The 20,414-nt window shown below is 33.3% G+C and overlaps 2 protein-coding genes and 1 long non-coding RNA gene across 3 annotated transcripts in view; 1 reads left to right on the forward strand and 2 right to left on the reverse strand.

Moving 5' to 3' along the window:
- The window catches only part of LOC143242912 (uncharacterized), a 99,682-nt gene extending 84,343 nt beyond the window's left edge, over positions 1-15,339 (forward strand). The window contains exon 3 of the long non-coding RNA XR_013023437.1: positions 14,955-15,339. This is a non-coding gene — a long non-coding RNA (uncharacterized LOC143242912). The remainder of the gene's footprint in view (positions 1-14,954) is intronic.
- On the reverse strand, positions 2,683-5,277 carry LOC143242745 (uncharacterized). Its single transcript, XM_076486219.1, has 2 exons — positions 4,979-5,277; positions 2,683-3,346 (listed from the first exon to the last, which is right to left on the reverse strand). Exons 1-2 carry the CDS (start codon positions 5,237-5,239, stop codon positions 2,975-2,977), a joined length of 633 nt encoding a protein of 210 aa, XP_076342334.1. The 5' UTR covers positions 5,240-5,277; the 3' UTR covers positions 2,683-2,974.
- LOC143242903 (uncharacterized) lies at positions 7,308-20,154 on the reverse strand. Its single transcript, XM_076486520.1, has 4 exons — positions 20,064-20,154; positions 15,332-15,437; positions 7,733-7,795; positions 7,308-7,549 (listed from the first exon to the last, which is right to left on the reverse strand). Exons 1-4 carry the CDS (start codon positions 20,064-20,066, stop codon positions 7,365-7,367), a joined length of 357 nt encoding a protein of 118 aa, XP_076342635.1. The 5' UTR covers positions 20,067-20,154; the 3' UTR covers positions 7,308-7,364.
- Positions 20,155-20,414: the final 260 nt, after the last annotated feature.

The raw sequence follows: 20,414 nt of genomic DNA on the forward strand, positions 1-20,414 counted from the left end.
GGTGTGGGTATTAACACTTTACTAATAAAGCAGAAAACAACATTTCGACATTCTTTGGTTATCTTCATGTTAACAAAGATATAATATTAGTATGAGTTGTATTACTAGGAGCGTTTTGATAGGGGGCGTGTCAGCAAAAAAGCCTCTCAAAGACCCAAACTACACTTTTCTCTCACAGTTGACAGGTGATTTTGAAAGCTGGAAGAGTGCCGACAAACCAATAACAACAACAAACCACCATTACTAAACAATCTAGAATTTTCACTGCAGAAGTGGAGAATTACAATAAATACGTACAAAATACAAGCCATATTATTTACAAAATTGTAAGAAAGGAAACCAAATTAATATTACAGTTACATCTAGACATGACTCTTACAGGTAACAATATCAGCAAAATTCTTAGGGATTACTTTGACTCAAAATTAAACTAGATAGCACACATTAATAGCAGAAAAACCAGAATTTGGAAAATAGCGAGTTACATTAGGAATTTGAATGATCAAACAAGAAGTTTCAATAGGAAACATATTAAAGCTTAACAGAACATACATAAAACCAGCCGAAGAATATGTTTGTATAACGTGGATAAATATGTCAAAACACACACCAACAAACTACAGCAACTACAGCATTGTATTTTAACAAAAGCATTTGCAGTTCCACGATCAACAAACTAAATATTTCTTCACAACTATTGAAACATGCCAATTCTATTAAACAGACCCCTGGATAACTTGCTTCAATATTATAAAAACATATCAATACAAATGAACTGGTAAGCAAACTAAAGAGTTACATAATACATGATGAACTTAGCCCTAAGTACCTTTCCACTCTGAACGTCACAAATACAAAACTTAAAATTCAGTACAGTGCTAGGCTAAAAGAGTCATAGATACAAACGTAGCTCTATTTTAAAAGTGTTGTATGAAAAAATAGTATTATGCGTTTGTTTGTATATGACTGCCAGTTGGATCATAAAAAAGAGAAGCTATAAAACCATATGAATTAATATTACTCCATGAAAATGTTATGTTAATTAAAACTGCAGACAATAGACGAAATTTAATATACTGTAAGTAATACAACAAAAAAAGTAACAATGCTAATTAATTACTCAAGATTTAGAAGCAGTGCAGATAAAATAACAGTTCCAGAGAAGGAGGAAGAGGTCTTCACTAAATCTGTCTCTCTCTGGTCCAAAACATGGACCGAATTCAGATGAAGAAGAAGAATTTGATAGTGAATGTAAGTTCTATGAAGTGACACCAGAGGATAGATAGTGTGTTATCTACATCTTCCTGAAAAAACTGTTTCGTGTCACCCTGTGCATTTTTCAAATCGGTGGGCTGATATAAGAGGTATAAATTATAGATAAAAGTCAAACTATACCATCTCAGGTCTTATCAATACAGATATTATTTCAAAATCTTGAAAAAACCAATAAAAACAATGATTATCAGAGAGTCATTGGTGTGGAAAAATGACGGCTGTAAAATTTACGTTCATAGAACCAAATGATTTGTATGTTCTTCAGTTTAGGGATGTTACAGATATTTTACAAACATTAGATTTTGACACTAATAAAGGAAACTATGAAATTTATCACTAAGCGGTCCATGATTTTGACGGTAAGTATAACACGCCACCTTATGATTACTATATGACAGCATCTTTTAAAAGTAAAATGGGACTTACAAGCTGAAAGGGGGTGTATAAACAGGGCCTAAAATCGTTCAAATATAAAATGTTCTTTTTCTGTTTTACAGGTCCAAGAGGATCTGTACAAGGTGATAATGATTTTTCCTAGTTACTGAGTTACAATTAAAGGTCCTTTTCAGACCATCGAACCTTAAAAAAAAAATGTTACGAATACACATTTATTGTTTTATATCTGTGGTCGACTTAGTTTTCAAGTTAAATTAATGTACGGATATAAGTCGATATAAATTCAGCAGTTTTTAACATGAAAAGAAATACAGTATTTATTCTAATATATCAAACAAGATAGATGTGTGAGCTATCCCAATTTTTATAAACATTTAACTTTCGTTAAAAGTAAAGGCAGAGGAACTGCATAGTAACGCTATTAATAAAAGTGAACAAAACTGCCAATATATTCATTGAAATTAATAAAGATGACATTCTTAATTATAAGCACAATTTGAATTTTACCTAATATTTGTAAAGAAGGAGTTTCATTACGACCTATTGTTTTCGACAATTGAGTTTTCAGCCATACTTTACTGGGCTTTAGTTGAATTTTTAAAATGTTCACTGTCATTGAATCTATATAAATAAATGTCTGTATGTGTCTGTTTCTTATACGTCTCCACGTTTCTTGTTCAATTAACACAAAATTTAACACAGTGATAAAGTTCTATTTGTTATTCGTCTGCAAACCATTAACTAGGTAATCAGACCAACGTCCTGCAATTCCATCTTTCACAAATGCTAATAGTTATCTTTAGTGTTTTACACTATATTATTTATACCCAATAGAAAACTAAAGTATCAAGCGATCTGGTTTGTTGTTTTCCTTATGCAGCTTTGTCTATTTTATCATTTGGTTTCAAATTTCTTCTGATGGAAATTACTAATTACATTGGAGAGCTTAGCTTAATTTCTTTAAGGAAATTATCACATAGTTAAAAAGCCAGAAAATTATCACATTTATAGGACAGTGTTTTCTGTGTATTATTATTCTCCGTTCCCAGATGTATCATTTAATTACATTAAAGCATTATTGATTGTATCAATACCTTTAGTACATCAAAAAGTGAGCTTAAGTTTCATGACAGTTGACAGCAAAAAAGAGAAGACCCAGGCGAATATCATATTTTTTGTTTTTCATGAGTATGTTTTATTTATTATTTATATCAGTGAGTAAAATGTACAAAATAGTAACTTATGAGATAAGGTAAAGTAATTCTTTTTAATATGGTATGCTTGTATGCAACTCATGGGTTATTTAATTTTTGGATTTTGGTTCCAGTTTCGGATCTCTTGTGAAAACAATCTTGTGAGGGCTGTCAACGTGTTTAATTTGATTATTCTTTTTAGGTTTCTGTACAATAAGTTTATGTTCGCTTTTGCAACGTTTCAATTGACACGTAGGTGTTGATTTTGGAGCTCTACCAATAACAAATTTGTTTCGGTTTTCACTATTTTCAATGACAATAAAAACGTTTCTCTGATTATGTTCTGGCTTACTGCCAAGTCTTACAGTAATAATTTCATCAACATTATGGAAAAGTCTAGTTGAGGGAGGCCTGATGTTGCTTGACACCTCCCTCTGGATCCAATCAACGTCTCTTATTTCTTTCGAAGCTGGTGTTTCTGCCTGAAGATGTAAATCATAATTAGTGAGGGAACACTCATCAATCGGAAAAAAAAAAACTGTTTTAATAACAATAATCAGTTAATAAACATTTTAAAAATATATAATTTATTCTTTATGTAACAATCATTTTACTATAATATGAATAAAACCAAATAAGTGTTTATATGAAAATTGTATGTTATGAAATTGGGTTAAGATATCTGATAAACGTTTTCTCGAAACTCGAAATATATCTCAAGCATTGTCCCAAATAGTGAGGAAGGTAATATAGAGCAAACAAGAGCTTTAAATAATGTTTAACATTTATGTTTTGTAAGTTCACAAATACTAACTTGTTAAAACAAGATAAAACTACTGTTATAAATAAATGTTAGTTGTTCTCCTCATTTCATTGTTATATAAATTAAACATGAAAAGTTATGTAATCTGAACTACAAATGACTATAAAGAGAAAGAGTTTTCAAACTGTCTTATCATAGTTGTAACACTGAAGTAAATCACGGAGTTTATAGTACTTTAAAATATTCAATAATCTTAGTCCAAAAGAAGACAATTGGATATTTCACTAAATGTCTGTCAGACCAGTGAAATTTGGCTGACGATAAAAACAAACTGTTGTAAAATGTATCAAGGTGTTATTAACAAGATATGGTGGAATCACTTGTTACAAAATGGTACAAATACACTGGTACTAAACTAAGAATAATAAAATCCACATTTTAAGAAGTTACCGTGATCTAACGATTCGCAGCAATTATGTGATAACTGTTAAAAACAGAATCAGATGTTCGCAGCTTCAACAGAACGTCATTTCAGTGTATGTACGGTTAAAAACTCATAAAGTTTGGTAATATTAACAACGAAAGGTAAATTTTAGTTATAGTAAGACACAAAATAACTCACTTTAATATCAGTAGTGGAAGTATGTGTGGTAATGAAAATCATGAATCAGACCTTTATGTTTTCCAGATGTCATAATAGCAATGGAAGTACCTCTTACATTATCATATATTGTAATGTTTGGTTCTGGCTTTAGCTAAATGGATGATAATTGTCTTGCCACATGTAATAATATTGAAGAAGAGGTAATTGACCAGTTTAACTAGGGTACAGACTTATCAAACCTCAATAGTATCGAACATGTATAGGTCTCTTTTGGAAGAAGAATTACATGTATTCAAATGACTCTGAACGCATGTTTTTCTGTAGTTGTGGATGTCTTAACAACACTCATTGTAAGCAAGCATATCATATTGATCACACAGTTTGACACAGTATACATTACATTAAAGTGAAATGTTTTTAACTCTACCAAATATAAATCATAAACGTAATATGAATGAGAAATTAATTCAATTTTGAACCAGATACAGATATTCACATAAATTAAGTATCAGAATGGTTGTAATTATTTTATAACAGTAATTTTGCATTAACATTAATAATGTGCTATTAATTCCATTATATTTCAGTTGCTTCTTGCAATATATATATATATATATGTAGGTATAAATTAACTTGTACGAAGTGAAAGTTTAATATTAAGAGCGCATCCTATTTATTAATGGTTATATACTTGTGCTGTATAATACTGAGTACTATAAAGTAAAAGAATTTTAAACGTATACGAACCGTTGTCAGTGAATCAGATTTTAATGTCTCTTCAGGTTTCTCATCATTCACGATTGTCTCAACGCGTGTCTTTAATTCAGTTTTATCAGGACTTGAAGCAGGCTTGCTCACGTTTTCTGCTCTTTCTGGTTTCTTTTCTACTGAGTGATTTTCATTTATTGTCTGCAATATGGTTGGTTCTGTTTGATTTTCCTTTAATACCACATTAGTTTCTCTTTTATTGAACTTATTTGTTGGGGCCTTCTCACACTCAGGGATCATTGAAACAGCTTCCAAAATGTCTAATTCACTGGGGGTGATCTTTTTTAGTTACAAGCTCCTGGTCTTCTAGCTTCGTGTAGGCAAAAACCACAAGACCCGAGGATGCGGTTTTTTAGAGCTTTCCATTTGCCCCGGGCTTTTTTATTCACATTGCAGAAACAACAAAGAACACTAAATAATAATAAATAAAAAATAAATGAGAAATAAAAACGCGATTTTTTTCTTTCAGTTTTCTATATAAACAATACTATTAAAGATTAACTCTAAATAGTTGTCTTTTTTGTTGGTTTTATCGTTAGCAAACAGATCTACAAAACACTTGATAAACCACCATGTAGAAATGTTAACTACAATTGAAAAGTTATTTTGACCTCATTTGTAAGGTTAATTAAACATATTCAGCTTTACAAGGTTCACATTTGTGTTTTCACAAATTAACTACCAAAGGGGCACTGAAAACACTTGACATTTTCAAATATCCAACCATACTATTCAATTAAAAGATAATTGGGTATTGAGGTCAGATGCTCTCTCACCCCTGTTCCACATACTTTAATTAGCAAGAACTGGAAGATAACTTGTAACTTACCACAGAGCAATAAGACAAATCGAAATTAGTGTCAGCTCTTCCATCCACCAAGGATACCTTACAACTGTAGGTTTGGTCGCCCAGGGGGAAAGTTACCTTAAGAACCATATCAGTTGGATCTTAAGAGAGAGAGAGTTGTTTTTAAAACAGTTTTACACATTGTATCGATTACACAAAACAGAAAGAATACTTCAAATGTAACTTCATAATAATAGGGAAGTGTATAATTCTTTAAACTCAAATATAAACTTGATTTAACATATTAAAAATTTCAATTAAATAAATATGATATTTCTTACATGTATAATATATTTTCATATTAAGCATTGATAACAACCTTTACAATTTGACAACTGTATATATGCATTTTATCTTTACACATTAAAGATAATTAGCAAAGAAAAATGACGCCTGTTGTATTATTTGAGCTCCTTACTAGTAGACAAATAGTACAGTTGTGTAATAACAACAACTATATAGTTATATAACGGGAAATCAATTAGGTTTTCCAACATATTTACATTGTGAGACGATATATCACGAAACCTACTGACTTTCCATTCCAAACACACGTGATCAGGCTATATAAGAAAAATCTAGACATTTTCTCTACGATAATTTACATATTATACAACTCAGTATAACACAGTGAGTTAAATCAACTTAGATTCATTAAAACTGTAAGATATATAACACAAATTAAACAAACCGTCTTTCCATTGACTACTTAATAAAGCCAGTTTGTTTAATCGCTATTCATTACTGAATTAAGTTTTATAATTAACTTCTTCACTTATTATGGTACACAATTATATTTTGCTATCGAATCGTATCCACTGAATGGTAGTTTCTGCGTTTTATAACACTATTAACAATTGTAATTTTTACAAATTTGTCTTTACTGTAAATTTCCCAGATAAAGAACGATACCATTTTGACCACAAACACTGAACGTCGTACGTCACTGCTCATGAAGTTTTTCGTTTACTTTGTAACAATTCTTTCTAATAGTTTTGTTCAGAACTTACGAGACGGTGCTAACGTTTTGATAATCCAATGTTATTATAATCTTATATTAAGACATTTGTTTTGTATTTGGACAAATTACTTTCTTTTATTACAAAAACGACATTATGTACACAAAATAAACATATTAAACATAGATTAAGTTATGTTTTGGGACATACACTGTTTTAGTTAAATATCTTTCGTCTTTTTAGTAATAATGTGACGCACACAGATGTGCTATCGAGACACCGTAATATTTGTTTTTCAATTTCGCGGATAGCTGAACGAGGGCTTTCAGCGCTAGCCGTTCCTAATTTTGAAATGATACACTGGAGGTAAGACAGCTATTCAATACTATTTGTCGTAAATGTTTGAGCTCATCTTTAAAAGAGTAGTATGATTTCTCAGTAAAACAAAGCTTTTAATGCATTAAAACCATGAAAGTTATGAAGAAGTATCGTATTATAACAATCTGCCTGAACAAAAATAAACATCTTTAAAATGTTAAGGAAACAATAAAAGAAAACTTTAAAACCCTTTTGTTCCATTACTTCTACAAAGATCTTTATTATCAGCTCCTTCTTCATCAGTAATTTTATCTCCAGGACAAGGTATACAGGCGTCAGCAGCAAATGATGTCATGTAAGTTCCTCCTGGACACGGCAGGCAGTGAGTTTGGAATCCATTGTCATAGTGACCAGGAGGACATGGATCTAAAAGCGTTAAAAGTACATAGCTAAACATTTATTTACCCAGTGTTAATTTTTATCGTTCTAACAACGTCTTTAGTATCAAAAACGTATTTGTTTAACCAAAATTCCATATTTTTAAAAGTCTTTCATCTATTTGTGTTTAATGTGAACAGTTTAAAGTAATTGAGTATCATATATACTTACAACACCTGTAAACATCTCTTTGGTATCCTCGAGTACAGTTGAGATTCTCGGCTGGAACATACACTGGGAAAACAACAGAGAGTTAATATTTTTGTAAGCACCTTTTGTGTCACCGTTGGAATTTTAAGGTTTTTCACAATGAGCACGACGCACTAGTTATAATATTAATTATGACTCACTCTGTAAAATAACAACATAAATGTTACTTTTCGTGAGAAAAATAAAACGTGTCGTGCTTCAAAACAGTTTCTTAACAGTAGACTTTTGTTTCTTTATGTACTTCATAATGGAGTTCACTTATGAAACCAATCACACAAACTTGGAAATTTATAAAATGACAGACGATCTTTTTTTTATTGATACATTAGATTTCCGTTGGTGTTTCCCTTGCAAAATTCTTATTTGTCACAGTTAAACGTGAAACCGTTGTCACTGTTTATGTTAATATCAGGTATGAAAATACAGGTTCTTTTGGGAATATTACGTTGGTAAAATGTATCAGTATATGATTGTGTCTTGCAAACAACAAAATATCAAATAATATCCGTGTAATGCACAAAATGCGTGATATGCATTCCGAGAAAATTTTTCATATGAAGTTAAAATAAAAGCAAATACTTAATATTTTGTGGATTTATCAAGATAAATAATATTGCGATATAACACCTTTCACTGTAAATTTAAAGTATTGTTTATTCAAAATACGTTCTTAAAAAACTTCGTAGATATGATTTGTATCTTTACAGTTCATAAGATTTTGATTCAACATTCATAAGTTGAGTTCATTATATCAAAATAACTTTGGAGCCTCATTACTTCTCTCTACAGGTTTTCCATAATCCATCTTGTCTTTGGTCACATAGAAATCTATAATTACTACATCAGTCACGTGACTGGTACATCTGTGTGTGCATATCTATCTAATTACTCAGCGGTTAGAAAACTGGGATATTTTTTTACGTACCGTCGCCTGGGACACTTCAGCGGTTTTTATCTCTGACATTTGTGTTCTTACGACTTGTTGCAGGTCTTTTTCCGAATTGTTCTGGCAAACCAAAATTATTTTTCGATGCTCTTAACTACAATGAATATCTTTGTTTCCAATATTTTAAATTCTCATTTGAATATATTTTCATGATTTGGGCATATAAAAATTTACATTGAAAAGGTCTGTTACATACCTTTCCCAAAAGCAACCAATTTTCGGTTACATTACACCATTTACGAAATGTTAAGCTATGTCATGAAGTTGTTCTGATAAATTCTGTTCTGCCGTAACTTTATATCAAATTAAGTCACATTATATGCCAGGTTGCATATTCAAAACTGTTTTGGTATGGCTTACTAATCCCTATAAACTATAAAGTATTATTGCTATGAACATCAGTGGCAGCCTCTGACTAATACTGTATGTTTATTACAGGAGTACCGATAATATTACGAGTTATTTCAGGGCATCTTCAGCATCAACTAATGGAATGTGATGCATCTTCCAAGAGTATATTATAGCTGTCAATATCAACATCTGCACCTTGGAGTTGGGCAATATCACCCATTACTGGAGTCCTGATTAGATGGATCAGTATATGGACGAACAAAGGGTCGTGAGGTTTATCTTTAAAATGTGTAGTATTGATGGTAACATTTATAGTAATTATATGTCGATATGTTTACCAATACTTATTCATACCACACTTCAACATCGACACTTCCTCTCATGAAAATTAAGAAAAACTGATTTCATGTTATCTCTAATGTAATAATTCATTGTGAGTAGTTTTAACATTGTTGTCATAATCTATTTCATGCATTTATATTTCTGAGGAACCCACTTGAAGCTAATAAATTTTGCAGACATTCTACAATGGGTAATTTAAAACTTTTATCACAGAACTCATATATAATTCGACGTTTTTAGGTTATAAAGCGATTAGGAAGGAGATTTGAGATACGGTGATATAGAGAAACCTCAGTCAACAGCACGATACTCACCCAGTCAATAACCCCAAATGCAATAAACAAAATACTTAAATTCTTGTGAAAAAATAAAGCAAATACAATACTAATGTCATTTATAAAATACTTTATGGCAACTTCCACGTATTTTACGTCAGAGAAACAAGCCCGAAACTCAAAACAACATTCATGTAACACACAAAAAATAGAATGTCACGTTTTTAAATTTAACACTGCAACTCAAATAAATATTCTTCAGGTAACATTTAAATACTAAACAGAGAATCCAACATCACCAGACAATAAACCAAATAATTCCTTGTAATACAAGAGCAAACACACATTAAACCAATATAAAAACACACTTTGATATCTGTATTAATAAGATTTAATAAATCTTGTTCGATGTATTATAGTTTGAAGATGATACTTTTAATTTACAAAATATTCTGAAAATACTAAGAGTAATGCAGATAGTATTAATGGGAAATTACACGAAGGTTGTTAAAAACTATCATTTGAAGATAAGACAGTTCAATTATCATTACAATTAAATGATATACAAGATAACGTGTCGTTTTATGAACGAAATTGATAAAAACAGTTTACTTAACGAAGATTTGAGTATTTTAAAATTCCTATCTGGTGCAGTAACAACAGTTTGATCAGCAGAGACAACTACATAAAGAAATTATTTACTTTGTAGGTGAACAAACGAATAATATGAATTATTTGACTCAACCAACTGAAAACCATGATTAGAAAAGTATCCAGATCATTGGTAAGTATCACTAATATATCAATACATATCAGAGAAAAACAAAATAAAATATATAAAACAAGAGCTGAGATGTTAGTTTTCAATGACAAAATTCAGAATAATTAACAGTAGTTGGCTTTTACAGTGGAAAACAGTAGATCGGAGTTAGCTAAGTTAATACAAGCACTGTATGTGACCGCAAATAGAAAGTTAAGTTCTTGCTTTCTACTCTGAGTAAGCTATCAAATCTATTAAACAAAAGCAAAAGATTACCTCACACTTACAGTTTGTGGTCCCTACACAGTTATCAGATTTTCATTTATTACACGTGGACTGATATTAATACAGCTACAATATACAGCTGCATTTCTTTTCAATTTGTTTAGACGTTTTCAAGGTACCTCTAATTGTAGCTGTAGTAATGTCAGTCCGCGTGTAATAAATGAAAATCTGATAACTGTGTTGGAACCACAAACTGTAAGTGTGAGGTAATCTTTCGCTTTTTGTCCAATATATTTGATAGCTTACTTGGAGTAGAAAGCAAGAACTTAACTTTCTAATTAACTGTAGAGAATGAAAAGCTTTTCGAATGATCAAGCACACATAGTTATTCTTATAGCCAAACCACATCGGGCTATTTACTGTGTCCACCGAGGGCAATCGAACTCCTAATCTTAGCGTTGTAAATCCATTGACTTACCGCTGTCCCATCGGAAGACTATTTCATTAAAACAATAACTCCACGAACATAGTTATTTAAAGTTAAGTGTTAACTAATTTTATCTGTTTGCAGTCCAAAACTGGTTGCTTATCAGTTCGATTATAAGACTATAATCGTAACGTTTTTTAATGAATGATTAAATGGTACAATAGATTATATTACACGTTTTTAATCTGCGAGTTTTTGTTTCTATTTTTCTCTGTAAATTTGCACTCCACTTAAACTAAACACATACTTATACGACTTGGATTTAAATCTATTCATAAAGAATGTGAAAAAACAACGTATTTGCAAGTCATTTGTAAATACTGAATCACAAGAATAAGAGGATCAATTTAAAAGAAAACACCAGTTTTAACAAATGAAGTTTTAATCAAAATTCCTTTTAACCAAAGAAATTATTCAGTCGCATTTATTCCAGTTTAAACATTAAATCATCGGGAGTGTAATATCATTGCTTCGCCAACTTAAACATTTTCTACCCATCCTGTACATATTTTACAACGAATAAAGAAAAAATATTTTTGATCGCTATAAATGAGACCTACTAACGGGTTCTAGCATTAAAGAAATCTCCTAAAACGAGATTTTCGCACACCACAGACTTAAAATCGGTAATGAGCAAATTGATAAAAATGAGGCAGAAATATTTGCGAGCAAATGTGACGTTAAACATAATTATTAGGCTTCACTAACCTCTGCACTCCCCATCAAAACCTTATACTATTAAAGAAACATCCATTTATGGTAAGAACGAAAATATCTAATTTGTATATGTAAAAATAAATGTAGAGTTGAGTTGTTTATGTGTTTTCTTTCAGCTAAGCCACGTCGGGCTATCTGCTGAGCTCACCGATGAGATTCGAACCTCTCATTTTAGCGTTGTAAATCCGTAGACTTACCTCTGTACTAGTAAGTGGCAGAGATAAGCTAGCAAAAAAAAAGAAAAAAAGAATCGAACGGCAGTGGTATTAACAGTTTGAAACTACTGTATAGAAACTTTAAATTGATTGAAAGTGTTGTGTATCAGTAAGAGTTTCAAATTTTTAACCAAATCTTTGAATACCTAAGGTTGATTTGTCAGAGAGTATCTTGTTTACTTTTAGCCTCGTTAACTACCAAGTTCTGTAAGAGAAAAATCAGGAATTCCATAGCTCTAACCAATGAATACAAATGCTTTGCAAACGATAATTAATGACAGAATTAACTTTCTTTTTTCTTTGTATGAACACCCGGCTTGGTTGTTTACAAAACGTAAAACATAACATGAAATTTTTATTGTGAAATAATTAAAAGTGATACTATTGTCAACATAATCTTTCGCATACATGGGAAATATAAATAATTTTGTAATCAATACACATGTAGAAACGGGCAAATTTACATAATGTCTGAATAAAACAATATATGATTGTTTGTGAATTTCGCACAAAGCTACTCAAGGGCTGTTTGTGCTAGCCGTCCCTAATTTAGCAGTGTAAGACTAGAGGGAAGGCAGCTAGTCATCACCACCCACCGCCAACTCTTGGGCTATTCTTTTATCAACGAAAAGTGGGATTGACCGTCACATTATAATGCCCCCACGGCTGAAAGTGTGAGCATGTTTGGCGCGACCGGGATGCGAGCCCGCGACCCTCAGATTACGAGTCGCACGCCTTAACACGCTTGGCCATTCCGGGCCCTGACAGCATATGAATCAAGATTTACATGTATTTATATTAAAGTTATACAAAAATATTTAGAAGTACTTTTTCGAGATTTGCGACTGAAATATATAAATCCCTTTCAAGTATCAGCCCCCAAATATATTCCCCCATCATGTTTTCGTTGTACACGCTCCCAAGTCACAAAAGCAAAGTTTGAAGAGAATAGGCCTTTACCATTTACTTTAGGCATAAGCAATTAGGAAATAACATTTTGTCCCCAAGAACAAGAAAAAGTAAAAATTTTGTTACATAGTGTAATCTTACGTATACACAGGCAATTATTTTTATAATCAATACACATGGTGAGTGAAATGTCAAACGAAAAGGTTATGGCTGAAAGACATTTAAAAGCAAGATGGACGATTTCGATTTAGATGTTATTTCTATTAAGTTAGTGTAGTTTAATGAAAATATGATCTAAAAAACCATGAATTTACCTCTGACATCATGTTTGTAATCACCTTCACGATTTTTGCATGTGTAAATTCCCGCGTCTTCAAATTGGATGTTGGTTAGCACTAATTTGCCACCGTATTTTATTTGCGTTCTCTCACTATTAATAACTTGTTCTTTGAGATTTGAGTACCAAATAACTGGTTCTTCTCTTGCTTGGTTTGAACATATTAATGTAAGAGTAGAACCACGTTCAATTTCGTAGACGAATGTAAAACCTGAAACAAGCAGGAAACTACCGAAAATATAAAATAATTGAGTGTAATTAGCCATTGAATTCTCTCTGCACTGTACGCTTTGTAAATCACTTTCTGTATTGTTTCTAAGTGAAATATCAGTGTTACTATGCGCACAAAGTATTCTTGTTTGAATGACGTCATGAACTGAAGTAACATTGTTCGGTGGAAAAACGTTTTACTAACAATAATGATTGCAAAGTTTATTGCTTTCTGTAGTGTGAAAGACCTTAAACTGAGAAATTATAATCATGTTTATGTTTTGCATAATTTAGATTTAATAAACAATAACAACACTTGCCTGAGATTTCAACTTGAAATTTAGGTAAAAGCAAATAAAATGTATACGAAGTTTTGCTTTGCAATTTCTTCTGACAATACAAGTCTTAGTCGGTATTTATGATATCAACCATAATAAGACTGCTAACAGATGTCTCATGATACATATAAATTATAATTGAGTAGTTATAAATGTATAAACACTGTAACAATATTTAAATTGAAAAATCAGTTAAAGAATATTCACATATATAACTTGTGTGACAAATACTGCATTCCACGGTGTTATATAGGGATTAATGACTACAATTAGCTGTATCAAATATTTTGTTCTTCAAAACTAATATGATTTCAATAGTTTGTTTTTCGAATGTCGCACAAAGCTATTCGAAGGCTATAGAGGTTTGCGTGTGACGTCACTCTTGACCTAGTTACTGCTGACCGTGTTTATATTCCAACACAAGGGTGATTCATTGTCAAAAGTGCGCGATGGTACACTCGTGTTGTGCATTTAACTGTTCAAATCGACATGGACAGGTGGAAAATGTGTCATACTACAGATTTCCTATAGATCCCGACCGAAGAAGACGATGGATTGCAGCTGTCAATAGGAAAAACTGGACACCCACAGAGCACACCAGACTTTGTAGTAAACATTTTGTGTCAGGTATCTATAATTCATCTATAGCCAGGCTGAATAAATTGAAACTTACACGCATGATATATGTACAGCAGAGCACACTGCAGCACCAGTCAAAGAAATGTTTTTTGCACACTTTTCTTTTACTTTTAAATTACTGAATAGTAAATTTACTGAAGGAACAATATTATTCATGATGAATAGGTTATATAGCCATTTGTACATTAAGACAAAATGTTAATATCTCTTAAAGGACCAATTTAAGTGATTCATCAGAAAACCACAACTGGCACAAAATTAAATAGTGTGCAAATAATTAATTTGTTGGCTGTACATTCAGTTGTTAAACAATGTTCAGCATATTCAGTTATATATATTTAGTTAAAAGTGTACAGTGTATGTGTTATATATATAAATATTATCTGATCCTGTAGGTCTATATCTTAACAAAATTATTGTACTCTGTTTCAGGGACGAAGAGTGATGATCCCCTATCACCTGACTATGTACCTTCCATATTTCATTTTACACGTTCTCCCCTGAAGAGAAGGAAAGCTGCTGAATTGTGTAAATATGAAAACAGGAAAGAAGTGACCAAAAGGAGAAAAGAACAACAAAAGAGACATGAAGCTGCTGCTGGGCTGCTTGAACTTGCTTTCATAGAATCTGCTGGCACTGCTGCCACTGATAGCAGCTGTACTGATTCTGCTGATGAACTTGAAGCTACATGTGATAATTTTGACTTGTGTACATCACAATATACAACTGAGACATGTATGCAGACGGAAATATCATTCATAGACTTAGTTAGACTTGAATCTGAATGCCAACGTGGGAGCAGACTTCACCTAGTCCAGCCTTGCAGGTGCAGTGGGAAGATATTATCTCTCCATTCCTGCAACTAGCAACCCATAGCTTTAGTGGTGGTTCATTTAGCCGCTGAGAGTGGCACACCTGTAAAATAACAAAGAAAATATTAAGTTGTGTATATATAAGCTTTTAAAGACAACTGGGTATCAGGTTGGGATACATGTGTCACTCAAATAATAAAATAATATAAAAAAATAACAGAACAGCTAAATATTAAATTATTTTTACAGAAACCTAACATGGCTATTGACCAGCTTTAACGGTCTATGTCTACTTGTACTATTTATTATCTATATATTGATTCCTTACTAAAAATTAATCATAAATCAAAATTTAAGTTTTGAAACAGCCTAGACAATAAGGTGTCTTAATATCATTATACAAACATGTATAGAAGTGCTCTAGGCTAGAGCTTTGACAACAGTCAGTACACATGTAGTACAATAATATTGAACCATTTATTAAAATGGGGGCCCTACTTTACTTAAGTATCTAGTCTTCGTCTAAAATGTAGTTAAATCTATCATACAGAGTACATGATACATGTATGTAATACAACATGATGTACAAATTTTGCTGTAATGATGACTTTATCCGACGTTGCCCTGGTCATCTGCACATTCTGTACAAATCCTGCCACAAAGTACTGTACGCATCAAGGCTTTTGTAACCTTTTAGACTTTCATTTGTATAGGTGGAAGTCCTGTTTATCAAATATATATAAATGTCACCATATGTAATATATGGCAGATCTACTCCGAAACAGTCTGACTCTGAACAACGTTGTCTTGGCTGGATATTACTGGCGTAAATACACGTGGCGGGAGCATATACGGGTCTCCTACACCCAGTTCCTTCACGTTTTCCTCATACCTGGCCTTATCAGCACCTGTCAGGTGTGCTACAAGTGATGAAAAGCCAGCGGCAGCCATTTACATGTGAATAGTACTGAATACAGCAGTTGTTAACTCGTTCAGTCATGAGGGACACTTGCCACCCAATATGGCGATATGTTTACAAACCTCGTTGTGGTCACGTGACACTAATAGGTTCACGCAAAACCTCTATTTGTGCTAGTCGTCCCTAATTTAGCAGTGTAAGACTAGAGGGAAGGCAGCTAGTCATCACCACCCACCGCCAACTCTTGGGCTACTCTTTTACCAACGAATAGTGGGATTGACCATCACATTATAACGCCCCCACGGCTGGGAGGCGAGTATGTTTAGTGCGACCGGGATTCGAACCCGCGACCCTCGGATTACGAGTCGAACGCCTTATCACACTTGGCCATGCCAGGCCAAGATTTCAATAGATCTTCCGTCCTGAAAACGGTAATATGTTCATTACGCTGTTCATGGTTGCCAGGTAAAATACTATCACAGTTTTGTTGTGCTGTTGCAATAAAGTTAATTCCTGAATCAAATAAGCCTAAGATTTATTATGTGTGTGTGTTTGTGTTTTTCTTATAGCAAAACCACATCGGGCTATCTGCTCAGCCCACCGAGGGGAATCGAACCCCTGATTTTAGCGTTGTAAATCAGGAGACATACCGCTGTACTAGCGGGGGGCAAGATTTATAATAAATATTATAGAAATTGCAAATGCTACTTTCCCCTCAGGCCCAGCATGGCCAGGTGGTTAAGGCACTCGACTCATAATCCGAAAGTCGCGAGTTCAAATCCCGTTATAATGTGACGGTCAATCCCACTATTCGTTGGTGAAAGAGTAACCCAAGAGTTGGCGATAGGTGGTGATGAATAGCTGCCTTCACTTTAGTTTTACATTGCTAAATTAGGGACGGCTCGTCTTGTTTTACGCGAGATTAAAAAACAAACCTATCTATTAATTTGACGTTAAGATACATTTGCTTCTAGATTTTAAGTTGTTCATTTCTCAGTTAAACAACTGAAAACTGAGAAGAATAGCATGCAAAACTAACGTATAAATCAATTACACGATAGTACATGAATGAAATCCTTTGTTAAATGTAATTTTGTTACTGTGACACTTCGGTTTTTTGAAACGTAGATTTATGTTTTATAAATCTTCAATTTCATAAATATCTTGTTACGTATTTCTCTTCGTCTTTAAAGTGTGTTCTTGGATATTAAAGGAGGTCCGCAGTGAAGCTTAACAGTATGGGGTTCACTGTAATGGGCTTTATTTATATACGAATAAGCCTTTGGGCCCTTTTATTATGGCTGACATTTTAATACATATATTTCTGAAAAGATGTCTACGAATTTGTGTCATTCGCTTATTCTAGATCTTTCTACAAGCCTATACAATGCGCATGCACATTATATACTGCACAGTATAAATCTGAGCATCACTTGCTGTCAGCGGCAGTTCAGTTTTTCATGTTAAGGACGGGTGTATACTTTTTACAGAGATCATTTTATTATGCGTGAGAAAAGAATGTGTGATGATACTGAGCCAAAGAAACCTAACTCGCACGAGACGAAGGAATAAATGAATCATCTGTAAGACTGTTAAATGAAAGAACCAGTAAAAACAGTATTGAATGGCTACCAACTGTTTTGCCTCGAAAACAATCGTCAAGAAAAGGAGCTCTCTAATGGTGAATATGGAATGTCTGCTATCAATATGGATAGATGATTGTAATCAGAAGCGAATTCCTTTAAGTCAAATGGAAATTCAAACGAAAGCTTCGAGTTTTTTAAACGCCTTTAAAGATTGGTTTGTTTTGGAATTTCGCACAAAGCTACTCGAGGGCTATCTGTGCTAGCCGTCCCTAATTTAGCAGTGTAAGACTAGAGGGAAGGCAGCTAGTCATCACCACCCACCGCCAACTCTTGGGCTACTCTTTTACCAACGAATAGTGGGATTGACCGTCACATTATAACGACCCCACGGCTGGGAGGGCGAGCATGTTTGGCGCGACCGGGATGCGAACCCGCGACCCTCAGATCGCACGCCTTAACACGCTTGGCCATGCCGGGCCGCCTTTAAAGAAAACGTTGGTGAATGGGGAACTAAAGAAATATTTTTGGCAAGCCGTGATTGGTTCTTTCGTTTTAAAAAACACTCTGGTTTTCATAATGTTCGTATTGCAGGCGAAAGTTCAAATTAATAAAAAGTTCGTTACGAAGATAACCAAATATTAATGTTGATAAAAGGGGTTTATTTTGGGAAAAAAGTGCCTTCAAGAACTTTTCTATCAGAAAATGAAAAAAACTCGGCCACGTTAGAAGAGGTAAAAGATCGTTTGACACTTGTTTCGCGGAAATGGATCTGGCGATTTTAAATTAAAACCTGTGCTTGTGTATCGTGCGGAAACACCCCGAACACTTATCAGTTGTGCAAAGAAGACTCTTCCAGTTGTTTGGCGATCAAATAAAAAAAGCATGGGTCACAAAACCTTTGTTTGAAGACTGGTTAAAAAAGCTATTTTTGTCCTGCAGTTGATCATTACTGCAAAAGAAAACAACTTGGACTTTAAAGCCATCCAACAGGACTTTGTGACTTTAATGGAAATGTCAAAATTCATCTTTTTCCACCCAATACAACATCTTTACTGCAATTAATGAATCACGGTGTCATTGTAACGTTTGAAGCTTATTATTTGAAGCGAACTTTCTCTCAAGCAATAAAGACTACAATTACAGAAGCTTCACTATCTTCGGCTAAATTCTGGAAAAATTACATCATCAGAAGTGCTATCGAGAATATCAACGAAGCGAGAGTAACATGAGAGCAATATGGAAGCACGTGCTGCCTAATTGTGCAAGCTTTAAAAATTTTCCACTGGCTGGTTGAGGCTGAAAAAATATGTATAGAGCAAATACATTGTAGAGAAAAGTTAATTGCCACTTGACAGCAGTAGAAAGAACTTCGGTCTACCAGATTTAATGAATGGGCTGCACAAGGCACATATATGGCAAACTTATTTTCTTCTAAAATCTTTTGCTGCATATCCTTATAACGCCCAGACATGTTAGCAGCATTGTCATAAGACTGACCCCTATATTTTGTAAAATTAAGTTTGCAAAGTTCACGTAAGTACTGCAATACCTGGTTTGCCATTTCATCAGTCATTTGACTTTTTGGTTCCAAAAAGGTTAAAAAGCATTCAATAGGCTGCCCATTTTTTAAGTATCGAGTTCAACTCTTATCTGATCTATATGTGATAGATCTGGCGTCGAGTCAACTGACAAGCTAAAATAACAAGAAGAATTTACTTCATCAACAACGAATGTGTAGACCTTCTGAACCATTGGTTCAATGAATCCTTCATAGGCGGTTTTGGACAAGTATGAAGGATTTCCTTTTCCAAAATTTCCATATTTATAAATATGCCCTGCTAAACTGGATCAAACTGACTTATGAGCTAATGTAGCCCCTAAAAATTCCCATTCTGCAGTGAACCAAATTTCATCTGTTCTGTGAAAAGCCAGGCTACGTTCAGCTAACGTACAAATAACAACTATTGCATGCTCCAAGACATGCTCCCAGTAATCGCACTCTTCTTTTAATTTCTTTTCCAACTCTTGTTGCAAAGCCTAAACCTTGTCTGTAAGTTAAGTATGTTAACATAGAGTTTCGGTGAGTAGTGCTTCTTTAATGATGATCAATTACAATAGTATTTCGCCAGTCACTGAACCCTTCTCTTTCAACAAAACACGAGGAAAATTTAGGGACAAAGAGTCGACAGTGAATACAACAACCATTCTCTCTTGTATTACTCACCATTGGCTTTTACCCCAAAGAAAAGTTTTTGCAAACAGTATTTCATTAGTTTGCTACTATTGAAAGTCCAGCAAGATTTAACAAATGACCCATTGTGGTGTTATACAGTCAGTGGGTCCACAAGCAATCGAATAAGCCACATCAGCAGCAGAGAAATCGAGCCACAACCCTGGATCTTTTGCTTTAGTTTCTTCATCTTTTTTAGACTGAAGCATTTTACCATAGTTCAGCAATTTTCATTTTCAGAAATTATTTCAACTTCAAACTGTCTTGTGGAGAAACTTGCATCAACATTAACACTAGAGATATCTGGAGAATTTACAAGCAAAGTAAGATCAGTTGTGAAAGTTG

Source organism: Tachypleus tridentatus, unplaced genomic scaffold (genome assembly GCF_004210375.1).
Source record: "Tachypleus tridentatus isolate NWPU-2018 unplaced genomic scaffold, ASM421037v1 Hic_cluster_2, whole genome shotgun sequence".
Taxonomy (NCBI): Eukaryota; Metazoa; Arthropoda; class Merostomata; order Xiphosura; family Limulidae; genus Tachypleus; species Tachypleus tridentatus.

Coding starts and splice junctions, on each gene's coding strand:
- LOC143242745 (XM_076486219.1), bottom strand. CDS start 5,239: ATGATCCCTGAGTGTGAGAAGGCCCCAACAAATAAGTTCAATAAAAGA. Junction 3,347..4,978: donor AATCTGATTCACTGACAACG/GTTCGTATACGT, acceptor TTACATCTTCAG/GCAGAAACACCAGCTTCGAA.
- LOC143242903 (XM_076486520.1), bottom strand. Junction 7,796..15,331: donor CACCTGCAAGGCTGGACTAG/GTGAAGTCTGCT, acceptor TTGTTTTCCCAG/TGTATGTTCCAGCCGAGAAT. Junction 7,550..7,732: donor AAGAGATGTTTACAGGTGTT/GTAAGTATATAT, acceptor TAACGCTTTTAG/ATCCATGTCCTCCTGGTCAC.